Source organism: Anoplophora glabripennis, unplaced genomic scaffold, assembly GCF_000390285.2.
Source record: "Anoplophora glabripennis isolate ALB-LARVAE unplaced genomic scaffold, Agla_2.0 scaffold13, whole genome shotgun sequence".
Lineage (NCBI taxonomy): Eukaryota > Metazoa > Arthropoda > Insecta > Coleoptera > Cerambycidae > Anoplophora > Anoplophora glabripennis.
The window spans coordinates 2,265,986-2,279,689 of NW_019416478.1; the positions used below are offsets into that span (position 1 = coordinate 2,265,986).

The 13,704-nt window shown below is 35.0% G+C and overlaps 1 protein-coding gene across 1 annotated transcript in view; it reads right to left on the reverse strand.

The window, feature by feature from the left end:
* Positions 1 to 13,704, reverse strand: part of LOC111691585 — a 49,507-nt gene that overhangs the window by 21,377 nt on the left and 14,426 nt on the right. Inside the window, exons 10-17 of the mRNA XM_023454658.1 lie at positions 12,788 to 12,923; positions 12,089 to 12,724; positions 11,204 to 11,645; positions 10,439 to 10,824; positions 6,672 to 7,106; positions 6,210 to 6,509; positions 5,801 to 6,154; positions 63 to 776 (exon numbers count right to left, since the gene is read on the reverse strand). Of these exons, the coding sequence (XP_023310426.1) occupies positions 63 to 776; positions 5,801 to 6,154; positions 6,210 to 6,509; positions 6,672 to 7,106; positions 10,439 to 10,824; positions 11,204 to 11,645; positions 12,089 to 12,724; positions 12,788 to 12,923 (3,403 nt within the window). The remainder of the gene's footprint in view (positions 1 to 62; positions 777 to 5,800; positions 6,155 to 6,209; positions 6,510 to 6,671; positions 7,107 to 10,438; positions 10,825 to 11,203; positions 11,646 to 12,088; positions 12,725 to 12,787; positions 12,924 to 13,704) is intronic.

Below are 13,704 nucleotides of genomic sequence, written 5' to 3' on the forward strand. Positions count from 1 at the left end.
ATTCCTTTGATCCCAAAACGGATTAGGAGTTAAAAACAAACGATTGGTCTCTATAGAGTTACCTCGTTTTTCCATCATCTTCCTAAAAAGACGAACAGGACATATGGTTGGATTATTTATGTTTGTGATTAGCCACTTGCTATCAGCTAACTTTCTTGAACCGCCTTGTGTTGTCTTCGAAAAAATGGGATTATACTCTATGCGACCAGTAAATTTGCCGAAATTATCAGTTTCTTCAACAAAGTATTCAATATTTGCTACTGCACCTTCTCCGCCCCTCCAGGCTAACTCATGGGAAGCAATATGAAAAAACTTTCGCTGAAGACCTTCTGGACAATCTTCATCCCAGAGTTCTACAATCTTCATATATTCAGCATCACTTAAGGCCAAGGCACTAAGCTTTCGTTTTGTTGGATCTTTTTGTAGTTTTCTACGTTTAGCATCACGTGCTGCTCTTGCATTTTTAAAGGTTATGTCAGAAAATGGATCAAATTTAACTTTAAATTCTTCGTAATACATCTCCTGTAGTTGTTTGGCAGTTGAATTCCACATTACTTTTACAACACTTTCTTTGTACTCCTCTGAATTTTTTTTTCTCATATTAAATGAATAATCTTCTAGAATACTTGCCAGTTCTTCAACAGGTAGCTTTTCCTGTATATTATAAGATTTTTCATTGCAAAATTCTAGAAACTGCTTCCAAATGCTTATCTTTGATTTTTTGGTATTATCTGGCATCAGATGTTGAATTTCTTTTTTTATTATGTCCTGGTTTTCTTCTCCAAAACGAGACATTTTTCGTAAAAAAACACTAAACTTTTCACTTTGACACCGTGCATATAAAATGACATTTGTTATCCTTTTTGAATTAACATACAAAGCCTACTGTCTCTTCAAAACAATCAAAAAATTTTAATATCTTTATATTTTTGTCGATATTTTTTAACACTTCATTGTGAAATTTTCTTACCGAATACCACTCTAGCTTCAATTAAAAACTGGAAATTTTTTCTTGGACACGAATATTTTTTAGAAAATTCGTGTGGCCGAAAAAATTTCCAGTAATAATTGAAGCTCTAGTGGTATTATAAGTGAGAATTTACATATGGCGTGGTCAATCAATTGTTATAAACAAAAAAGTTGTAAAAAAATTACTCTCCGAATGGCTTTGAAAATATTTGTAAAATGGACCAAAATAAACACATTTTGTTCTTTGACAAAAATTCGAAAAATGCTTCGTTTCCAAGATATTTACAATTTAATGTGAAAAAAGCGACGAAATCGACAAGTTTTCGGAATTTTTTTTCTCAAAAACTACTGAACAGTTTAATTCTAAAAAAAGCATAATAATCGGCAGATCTACTTTAAGATATATTTTTTTGGTATAGGTCAATTATTTTATTGAAGATCTAAAGCGAGTAAAAAACAGTCTTTTAAAGAAAATCATGATTAACATACGCATCAAGATGTCGACGTCACTTCACTTCAAACACTTCAAATTTAAATTTTCTTTTTACAATATCTTGGACTAGATTATATTTACAGTAAACATAATGTTATTATGATATTTTTAATCGATATATAACAATAACATTTAATGATTCAATCGGCTAATGCGGAAATAATAATTAATAAATAAATAATTTTTCCTACATTTATAATAATTAAATATAATTTTTGCAATTATCTTCATGCTTTTTTAATGCAAAAATTATTATTTATGATTTGAATTATATTACTATTAATGTTACAATATTTTAAACAATTATACTATTTGATTATACTAAAAAAAATAATTAAACTCTAGCCTGTTCGTCAAGTATAAAATAAAAGTTTTTTCGAAATAAGCGCATTACTTTTTTGTTCTTAATCATAACCTCTTATTGCGCTTGATAATAGCAGAAAGCTTTGCTCGATATCCAAACGCATGTACGCTTATACTAATTACTTGCAAAAACCTTACTCCGGCTACAAAACCAAACAAAATGATCTTTTGAACATTTGTACTGTTAACATATATCGATTAAAAAAATCATAATAATGTTTATTGTAAATATAATCAAGTTTTTTAAAGCAGGTTTTAAAAATTATTGGAAAGACGCTTCTTTAAAAAAAAAAACAGATCGATTGGTCAAGTAGTTAGCCGATCAAAGTTAACCGTCATTTACACTAAATTTTTCGAAAAATACCTTTGGTATTCCGAGTACTTACCAGGTCTAAGTTTGCAATACTTTTCTTCATTGGAAATCTACTTTAAAACGGGTTTAAAGTTATTTATGCAAGCGAGAAAGTCAAGAAAATCGTGCAGGTGGTGGTGGTGGGGGAAGCAGAGAGCGCGGCCACTTCGGCCTGCTCGAAATTGAATCGGCGAGTTCAAAATCGCGACACGCTTAAAAATGTTTAATATCTCAGCTTCTAGAAGTCCGATCTTGACGATGTTTTTAAATCGAAAAAATCAACTCGAGACTAGTTGGGAAACTTTGTTAAAACAATGGTCAAAGTTATGGACAAGTGGTTTTTTGACTCGCGTTAAAAAACTATTATTCATAACGAAAAAAAGTTTATACAAAGAAGGTAGGTATTAAATAAATCTGTAAAATAAGACAAGTCCGATTAAATTCCGATAATTTGTTTATGCGCAAGAGCTCAAAAATGGTAGAAAATGGCAATTTTTTTCAATTGCTTATAATTAATGCACCCTTAATAAGTGGTAAAAATTTCAACCCGAAAGTTTCATTAGTTTGGCGTTGGCGGAATTTGTTGTCTAAGAAGATGCTATTTTCAATTGATTTTTCCCAAGCTCAAAGGCGTTGTAAGAGTTTCGATCATTAGTTGTTTTTGTACCTAAACATATGCATTCACTGAGAATTTAATTTTTCAAATTTATTTGTTTAAAAATGACTGAAAAAATGTTAATATTTATTCAATTTAAGATAGGTAATTATTATAAAATGAAATAGTAACGTCTATAGTTTAGTTAGTACTATTTTTCTTCGAATTAAAAAAAAATCGTTGTTCCAAGTTGATTAGAAGGTGAGACAATTTTTTTTTATTTAATCGCAGTGTCCTTAATTATTAAGAGCCGAAATTTGGAGAGAGTATACATTAAGAATTATATTTTCATGTCCTACATTAGCATTAAGATAAATTCAACTATTTAATTGCAAAAAAGAAGATAGCTGCGATGCGTCCTATTACTCGGTCTAGCGAACGAGTGGGAAGAGCGAGGCTAAATAAAAAAATTAAATCTCGGATTGAAATGATGTTAATGCTCATGAATTTTCGCGCTACCACAAATTAAAAAAAGAATCATCTCCATAGGTTCATTATTAAGGCGAGATATGGCTAATTTTTCCAGCTCCATCGATTTGAAGCCGCTCGATCATTTTCCTGCCCGCAACCAGGCGGGTAGCGCGTATGCTCCGCCTTGCTCTCCCCACGCATTCGCTAGACCAAGTAATAGAACGCATCGCCGCTATCTTCTTTTTCGCAATTAAATAGTTGGATTCACCTTACTGTTAATGTAGGACATGAAAATATAGATCTTAATGTATACTCTCTCTAAATTTCGGCTCTTTATATTAATAATTTAGGTCACTGCGATTAAATAAAAACAAAATTATCTCAGCTTCTAATCAACTTGGAGCAACGATTTTTTTTAAATTCGAAGAAAAATAGTATTAGCTAAACTATAGAGGTTACTATTTTATTTTATAATAATTACCAATATTAACATTTTAATAAATATTAACATTTTTTCCAAGGACATTTAAATAAAGGGGACTATGCATGTCACAGTCTATCTCATATGTTGGGTGAAGCTAGACAAGGGGAAAGCAGAGAGCTTTATTTTCATCCAACTGATGCGCGCGATTACATCTCCAATGTCGTACATTTTGGATGGGCCAAAATAAAATATTTTATAGTCCTAAGTCAATATATTTCAACAGCTACTCAGTATTTTTATAATAAATATATATAATATTTTTATAACTTCTTGGAATCCCAATAACTGTAACCATTTCTTTCTTGTTGCACCATCCCCAAGCATCCTAAAAACGTTCACATTTCACTTTTAGAATACTGAGGCAAATTTTCAGTGAGACATAAAAATATATTCTCAAAGGAGAACATCAAATGATTGAATGAATGCAACTTTCAGTCGATTGCATCTTCGGTATTTTTATGTATAAGTGAACCACCACCATATTTTTTCTGTTGTATTTATTCAGTGTTTATGCTCGTGCATTTAGTAAAATTGTAAATATATTTTTGAAAAGGTTTTTGTCGTAGAGGAAAATGAAAATGATGAATGATTAAAATTTGTAATGTTGGGTATAAGGGATAACATTGAAATACCTATAAATATATTAAATATAAATAATGTCTGTAACTTATTTGTGTTGCAGCATTTTCTTTTGATTTTAATGGCCAAACGTGGTTCATATTATTGTTTTCTTACTATTTCAGCAAAAATTTTAAAAAAATGCCAAGTCAGGTTTATAAAATTTTACCGTTATTCAAATAAAAGTTACCCACACGCACGGCAATGGCCACAGTTGCATATACATTCCAAAGTCACCTTTAAACACGCTTACCTGTGGAAGGATAGCTGATGTGGATGTTTATAATTTCTTACAAATTCTGCACTGTCTAACCATATTCACACTTTAAAAGTTTATCCAAAATACATGTATAAACACTAATCACGTTTCACTTACTAAAATTACAACTATTTTCTAACAAGAGACGCCATATTCTGCCAACCACGGCAGAACGAACGAGGAACACGCTACAAATTATTGCATAGTTGCCAAATCTTCAAACATGGCAAATATGAAAAATGAAAAATAGTTTAATATGTACAGAATTTAGCAATATTGTATGCATAACTTAATAATACTATCCTATAATAATAATTTTCACAATTGTGATGAAAATTGCGATAAAAATATTAAGTACATTTCCAGTATAATTATACAGCTGACAACAATAATACAATTAGACTGTGAATAGACCAGGCTTCATCTAGAAATGTAAATAAATAAGTCCCCTTTATTTAAATGTCCTTGATTTTTTCAGTCATTTTTAAACAAATTAAATTTGAAAAATTAAATTCTCAGTAAATGCATATGTCAATACAACTATTTAGGTACAAAAACAACTAATGATCGAAACTGTACAACGCCTGTGAGCTTGGGAAAAGTGAAAATAGCATCTTCTTAGATAACAAATGCCGCCAACGCCAAACCAATTAAGCTTTCGGGTTGAAATTTTTACCACTTATTAAGGGTGTAAAAAGAATTACAAGTGTCTGCGTTGAAAATTGCATTAATTATTAGCAATTAAAAAAACGGCCATTTTCGACCATTTTTGAGCTCTTGCCCATAAACAAATTATCGGAATTTAATCGGACTTTATAGGCTTATTTAATACCTACCTTTTTTGTATAAACTTTTTTTCGCTATGAATAATAGTTGCTTTTACGTGAGTCAAACAACCACTTTTCCATAACTTGTTTAAACAAAGTTTCCCAACTAGCCTCGAGTTGATTTTTTGTTATTTTGTTTATAACAGGTTTCCGAACAATATTCCCCAGATAAACTTCTAATAGTATTTTTTTCCCGAAACAGGCTGTTTCATGTCTATAATGACTGAGCTATAACTGCCAAAATCTTAGGAAAATGGAATGAACTTTACCAATGCCGCTATTTTTTACTTGAAATTGTAATAGTCTCATCTACAATTATGTAAACATCTAGGTACAACATTTTTCTTGACAAAAGTTCGCATCACCTACCTTGCCTTAAATTTATGGAGTACTTGTCCTTGCCGTCGATTATGCCCTTCTGATCCCTGCTCCTGAACTCACAATTGGCCTTAAGGACACCGATACTGTAGTCGTTCTTGATCCTGGATATGTCCAAAAAGTCCTCCCAAGGATTGAACTCGTAACCTAAATCGTGAATACTCTCCTCACTAAGCTCAACACCCAGCTGTAGGATATCGTCAACCATGGGTCTGGACCAAGTGTTGGGCTTGTGCACCAGCGACATGGTGAGGGCTATGACGGCAATGGGGGCGCTTAGGAGGAAGGGACTTACGTTGAATTTAGGATCCACCACGCTGAAGTTGCCGCGGACTATACACTTCCCTAAAAATTTTGAAAGTTGCAACCATTTCTCAGCAACACTTTTGATAAATCTTACCTGCGACGACGTTGCGGAAACCTCCAGACTCGACACTTTTTTGCTGAGGGTTAGTTCTGAGTTCCTTGGCTTCCCTAGTTCTGGGACACAGGTCTTTAGTCATGGTGATGTTGTGTATGACGAAAAAATTCTTTCCGAACGCGGGGAGGTTAGCAACGAAGACCTTGGTCATGTCCTCCAGGTCTAAGTATCTGGTGATGCAGGCGGTACCGTTAGGTGATTTTATACCGTTGGGGCCCCTATTCATACCGTCGAACATGTAGTATACCTTCTGTCCTCGCCAGATCGCAACGGTTAGGTCTAGAAGTGTGTGAAAAATTTTGACATTCAGTTGACAAAAACTCAAGGCCACTACAACTATTACGATTAACGTTACTAGGTTACTGTTTTGATGTTTGTCTTTCATGAAGCGATTTTCGTCATTATTCTATTGTTTTTTATTTAAATAACAGAGGGACTTACCTTTACATTGCATCAACCCATACTGATTTTTGGAGAAGAATTCTTCTAATGCTCTCTCCACATCCAAGACATCATCCACTTCCGAGTACACGTCACCAGTTAAATAGTCTGATTCCACGTTAATGTCGACATAAAATTTCCAAAAACAGAGCTTCCTCACGATGTCCCTCAGGTCGTATTCCTCATTTTGGACCAGCCAATCTATATCGTCCTCTTTCAACTTCGTGTCGGGGATCTTCTTGAGAAGTTTCTTTCTCATCCTCTTCATGAACGTATACAATTTGTCGCCGTAGGTGAGGATGGTGTCCACAGAGTACTTGTCGAAGCACAACATGGAGAAAACGTACGCGATAGCCACGGCTACGTAGCTGGCAGTGACCTGTTGTTTCCCGCGGTTTTCTTCGGGGAACATTTCGTTCATTAAATTCATAGACCCTGTAAGAAATTTAAGAAAATCGTACAGAAAGGCTAAAAAGGTGTCAAAAAATTGAACTGTACTATTTCGTCTGGATATTCTACAGCTAAAAGGGAAATGTTTCGTTATACAGAGAACAAGGCGCAAATGCAGAAACTTGAATTACTTTCCAAACCTTTTTATGCCCAAAAATAATTTGTATTATTTTACCTGTGCGTTTATAGTTTGATAGTATACCTTTGTAAGGCAGCTTGATCTAAATCGGTTTATTTTCATCCAATTATAATATACAGGATGTCTCACGGTGACGGCCCATTAGAATTATTTCAAAGACTACTTCGATTTGAATGTTGAAAATTTGAGATACCGGGTTTTCGGTACACCCACAGGGTGGGCCACCAGTAACGCCTCGATCGCTAGTGACCAAACGGCAAATGTTACAGGAACCTGTTTAGGTGGGTATGTATAGGTTGATTACGGCTACATTTTAAAAATATTTTGAAATATACAGGGTGTCCAGGAAAAGCGTACCATATCAAAGTTATGTTTTTTTAAATGGAACACCCTGTATTTTACTGCATTTTTGAAAGCACCGTAAAAAAATAGGTGAACTTTATTAAAGGTTCTGCATACCTAGGACTTACAGTTTGTGAGATATTTCAATTTTAGTGAAAATGCAGGCATAGCGTAGAAATTTAATATTAGCAATAAAAAAATAATTTTAAGGAAGCAGCTTTGGAGGGTCTATTTTAGATCCTTGAAGTTATAAATTGTTATATTTGTCGTCACTTAGTATTATACAGGGTGTTCAAAAAACTGCTGAATACTTCTCTCAACTTTAAACAGCAATAACTTGGTTATTTTAAATGGAACACCCAGTATATTTTTACTTTGGGAGTTGGGAAATTTAAAACTCTTTCAAACTGTGTATAGGTTCCCTATACCTATCTCTAACGGTATTGGAGATATTTGTGCCGTTTCGTTTTTTATCGATTTTTTTTGTAAGATGTATCCACGTGTCTTTATCGAGGTCTTTACTGAATTGGTTTGGGTTCTTCTTGATGACGTCTCTTTAAATATATTGAGAAAAATGAGGATGCAATTAGATGGCGCACCTGCAAATTTTTCATATTCAGTGAGAAATTATTTAAATCGAAAATTTAGTAATAAATGGATAAGTAGGAATGGTGCATGTCAGTGGCCACGTAGGTGTCCAGACCTCACCGTAATGGACTTCTTTGTTGCGAGCTATATAAAAAATCTTGTATACAATGTTCCACCTATTACTTGCGATGATATTGGAGGGAAGGATTAGAGATGCATTTGCGTGAGAATATCATTTGAAGATAGAATAAGATGCTGTATTCAGGAGAATGGTTATCAATTCGAACATCAATTAAAATTTTTCTTTGTTTTTTCTAAAAGTAAAAGTTCCTTTTATCATTATCATGAAAATATTCAAAAAAGTTTTCTAATAAAAAATATTATTTTATAAGCAGAATAATTATAAAAAGTTATTAATTTTGTATAAATATGTTTGTAGTAAGTAACTGAATTATTTATGAACATGAAAAATATTTATTAAAGAAAATTTTACTTTTAGAAGAAACAAAGAAAAATTTTAATAGATGTTCGAATTGATAACCATTCTCTTGAATACAGCATCTTATTCTATCTTCAAATGATATTCTCACATTCCTTAGAATATTTGGGGTGATTGTGGCAAATGCATATCTAATCCTTTCCTTCATATCATCGCAAGTAGTAGGTGGAACACTGTGTACAAGATATATTTTTATACAGCCCGAAACAAAGAAGTCCATTACGAGAGGTTTGGACACCTGTGGTAGCCACTGACATGAACCATTCTTACCTACTCATTTATTACTTAATTATCGATTTATATAATTTCTCACTGAATATGAAAAATGTGCAGGTGTGCCATGTATTTGCATTCACATTTTTCTCCTTATATTTACAGAGACGTCATCAAGAAGAACCCAAACCAATTCAGTAAAGACCTCGATAGAGACACGTGGATACATCTTACAAAAAAAATCGATAAAAAACGAAACGGCACAAATATCTCCAATACCGTTGGAGATAGGTATAGGAAACCTATATACAGTTTGAAAGAGTTTTAAATTTCCTAACTCTCAAAGTAAAAATATACTGGGTGTTCCATTTAAAATAACCAAGTTATTGCTGTTTAAAGTTGAGAGAAGTATTCAGCAGTTTTTTGAACACCCTGTATAATACTAAGTGACGACAAATATAACAATTTATAACTTCAAGGATCTAAAATAGACCCTCCAAAGCTGCTTCCTTAAAATTATTTTTTTATTGCTAATATTAAATTTCTACGCTATGCCTGCATTTTCACTAAAATTGAAATATCTCACAAACTGTAAGTCCTAGGTATGCAGAACCTTTAATAAAGTTCACCTATTTTTTTACGGTGCTTTCAAAAATGCAGTAAAATACAGGGTGTTCTATTTAAAAAAATATAACTTTGATATGGTACGCTTTTCCTGGACACTCTGTATATCTCAAAATATTTTTAAAATGTAGCCGTAATCAACCTACACATACCCACCTAAACAGGTTTCTGTAACATTTGCCGTTTGGTCACTAGCGACCGAGGCGTTACTGGTGGCCCACCCTGTATATTATTGCAATTTTGGATTCTACGTGTTTTGTTAGGTGGACTTTTATGAAGTTTCCCTATTCCTAAAATTAACCGCTTTTGAGATATTTAATTTTTTTCAAAAAAATCGAGAGAAACAGTAACTAGCTTCGAACCATGTGTATTTTATAGTGAGAAAGATAAAGCAACAATATTTATAAGCTTCCCATCCATACTTTCAAAGTGGCTTAATTGCATACAGGGTGCTAGAAATTTAATGTCGAGTTTAGTTAACTTCAAACCTTCATAAGTCGTTTTTTTTTTTCACTTAAAATAACACGTAGAATCCAGAATTGCAATAATATATAGGGTGTTCCATTTAAAATAAGCAAGTTGATGGCGACATCCGGTATAACCGGAAGTGGTACGTGGACGCCATTATTCTACTTGAGAAGAGCATGCCCAAAAACCCGGTATCCCAAATTTTCAAAATTCAAATCGAAGTAGTCTCTGAAATAATTCTAATGGGCCGTCACCGAGACACCAAACAGCAGATAATAGCAGATAATAAATACAATACTAACGAATTAGCGTTCTTAAAAATTACTTGTAAAAAATTTAGGTAAGTTACAATGTTTTTTGGCCAAAACAAAAAACCTATAAATAATTTTGAGAATATTTCAAGATTCTGCTTTTAGCCCTTTACTGTTTAAAATTTATCCCAACCTCTCATGATCCATCTGCCGTGGTCCAACTCTTGAAAATCGTACCAGCTCCCACCATAAACGTCATTCCTCTGATCTTCCGGCTTCAGCCTGTTCTTCAGCACGACGTTGTTTACAATTTTTACGGACCTCAACGAAAAGTCATTCTCGTAAGTATCTTTCGGGCAAATATTTCCTAATACATGACCCACCAAATCCTCCAATTTGGTGAACCACATGGTGCAAGCCCTGCCGTTCTTCTCCTGCTCCTTCCAAAACGCCGAGCTCTTGCGCACCGGTGGCAGTTTCGCTACAACCTCCTTCTCTTCCTTGTCTTCCGTTCCTTCACCTTCTCCCTTTTTTTCACCTTCTTCTTTATCTTTCCCTTTCTCCTCTTCATCTTCGCCTCTGAGAAAATAAATGTCGTTGGCGCGTATGCACAAAAGCTAACAGATGCTTTTCAAGAAAGATAGTAGGTTTACAATAAACAGTTTTGGTGTAGTATTGTAGTACTTCAAAGGGGATCTTTCATGAACAAAAATGTTCTCGCACTGTCCCTGATGGTTTGTGACCCTCCAAACGGAAACATAGGAGTCATGTACACTAAAGTTTTTAAATGAGCCCATTAAAAAATCTATAGGATTTAAATCGGGTGTTCGAGGAGGCTAAAATTAAGGTTAACCACTGCCTGCATCTTCAAGAAGTACTGGAAGTACTTCTTCGAGAAAGTGTTCATTCAGTCATTATAAGATAAATCATTGTTGTTTACATTAAAAAAAAAACTTACCCCTCATCTTCACCCTCGAGCAGTCGCATGTGTAACTTCGACTTCGGTTTCTCATCCTGCTCTTTCACTTGTCCGGAGTCTCCGCCACCCTCTTCCCGTTTCGCATCCTCCTCGTCATCGTCAGTGTCTAACTCAGCGCCGAATTCTTTCTGTTCCGCCTCTTCCTCTTCACCTTCTTTACCTTCTTGCTCTCCTTGCGTTCCCTCTTCTTTCTCTTCTTGGTTCTTCGGAGGCTCGTAATCGCTCCAGTCTTCCGCGCCGATTACCTTACCGCCCTTGTCCCTCGGTTTGGGGTCGAAGTAGTAGAATGCCACGTCGTCCCTCCAAACGACGACGGTCAGCGGTTTCGATTCGATCATTGCTTCCTGGTTGAAATTGTCGTCGGTTTGTTCTTGCTCGAAGTGAGAGGTCAGTGCGTCTTTGAGGCTTTCTTTTATGTTTCCTGCGGTGCAAGATGATATTATGTTGGAAAATAATTAAATGCAGAGGCGTTATAAAGTATTATAAGCATAGGCAACCAATATTGCACGATTGGAACTGTCGATTAAAAATCCCCATCCATTAGCTGCATCGGTCGCAATGATTCTTTTACGATGAACAATGACGGTGTGTTGCGAGAAGAAAATAAAATTACTGTTTTCAACAAAATTACCGGTCACGTGACTTGTAATCATTTATGAGGTAGATGTTGTACACAAATAGTCTACGCGTTCTTTACTAACATAAAATTAATACAATATTTGAAATACTCTCCTTAAAAATGTGTCTCCTGAAATGTTCAACTTGATTGCTGCAATATGATTTTGGAATATGGACAATTTTTTTTATTTTGTTGCAACTATTCCGGTTACTCTATTTTAAATCTTTTAGTTTGACTATGATTACCTTCTGCAACGTTTTCAAACTCAACAGCCATCTTATTCAAACCAACATAAAATTCTTTGTTCACGTTAGTTGTATCCACCACCCCATCCTCTTCGGGAGATTTATCCGCAATTTCTTGGTCTTCTTCCGGCATCTCCCCTTCCGATGTCGCCGTGTTTTTCCCTTTTCCTTCACTCCCTTCCGTCCCTTCTGTCCCCGAAACCGCCATTTCTTCCTCTTCGCCTGCTTCCGCTCCACTCTTCAGCTCTTCCTTCAAGATATCGTTCATAATTTCCGTATAAAAGTCATCGCCCTTGTTCAGGATCTCGTCCATGTCTGCATTGGTCCATTCCTTGGACGGTTTCAGCTTGTTGAAGGCCAGGGCCATCAACTCCATGGGCACCGTCTGTTTCCTGCAGTTGATGTCGTATTTGGTGGAGATCTCGCTGTAGAGCGACCGCAGGATGGCGCTGCCGTCGCCGACTTTGGTGTAATTGTTCAACGGGGGTCGAATAACTCCATCTTGCACCTCGCAGAGCTTTACCTTCACCCAGCTGATGTTGTAGAAGTCTTCTTTGCCAGCGCTGAGGTTTATCTCTAAGGATCTAGCTAGTTCGTCCACGTCCTGGATTCTTAACGCGCAAGCAGTTCCGTAACCTACAAATAATAATATGCAGAGTTGAGTGTGATAAATCTTTTTCAGTCTGTAATTTCTCTTACTTGTAGCAAGTCCTTTGTCGTTTCTAGAGTGACTATCAAAACTGTAGTGTAAACCGTCTTTCTTCCAAACTGCTACGGAAATATTATGGGAAGTCACAACACCCAGATCGTTGTCTTCAAAGAACTGCACCAGGCCCTGCAATACTTCTAACAGTTGTATAGAGTGCAACAACGAAGCTACAACAAACTTTTAAGACTGATTCCTCTGGTCATAACAAACAGTAAAGGTTTTTTCTAAAGCGATTCCTAAGAGATTTACGATCCTTCAAAAATTGAACGTGATTAAAGTTTGATCACTTACTGAAAAACCATTGAAAATATTGATTTCTTCTTAGCTCATGTAAGAATTGAACAAAGGTATTGGAATTATGGATAGTAAGTAGTAGGTTTCCACAGTGAAATGAAAGTTATTTCATGTAGAGAATTCTCTTTCGTCGATTTAAATGAATGTGAAACGGTCTTTACGTGAGAGCGATAAAGTAAGTCATAGAAATCCCTGCGATAGAGAAAAATGGCTATAATGAAAGTGTCTAATAGTCACCGCCCATTTCGCCCTTCCACAAATAAGAAGTGGAACTTATTTGTGGAAGGGCGAAATGGGCGGTGACTATTAGACGCCTTCATTATAGCCATCTTTCTCTATCGCACGGATTTGTAAAGCTTTCTTTATCGCTCTCACGTAACGGCCCATGAACCATGGGGACTTTCCGACCCTGTATGCGCTAAGAGAATGGTATACTATTATTAAAGACCATCAGCTACATAGGTCTTTGTTTCATGCTTTTAGTTTTTTAATATTTGCTGGGTATCTGACAAGAGTACTTCGTTTTGTAGAGATGCGAATATTTAATTCAACTATAAGAAAACTATGTAATAAATATTTTTTTTTTCGTTTACTTTACTACGTTTACAAAATC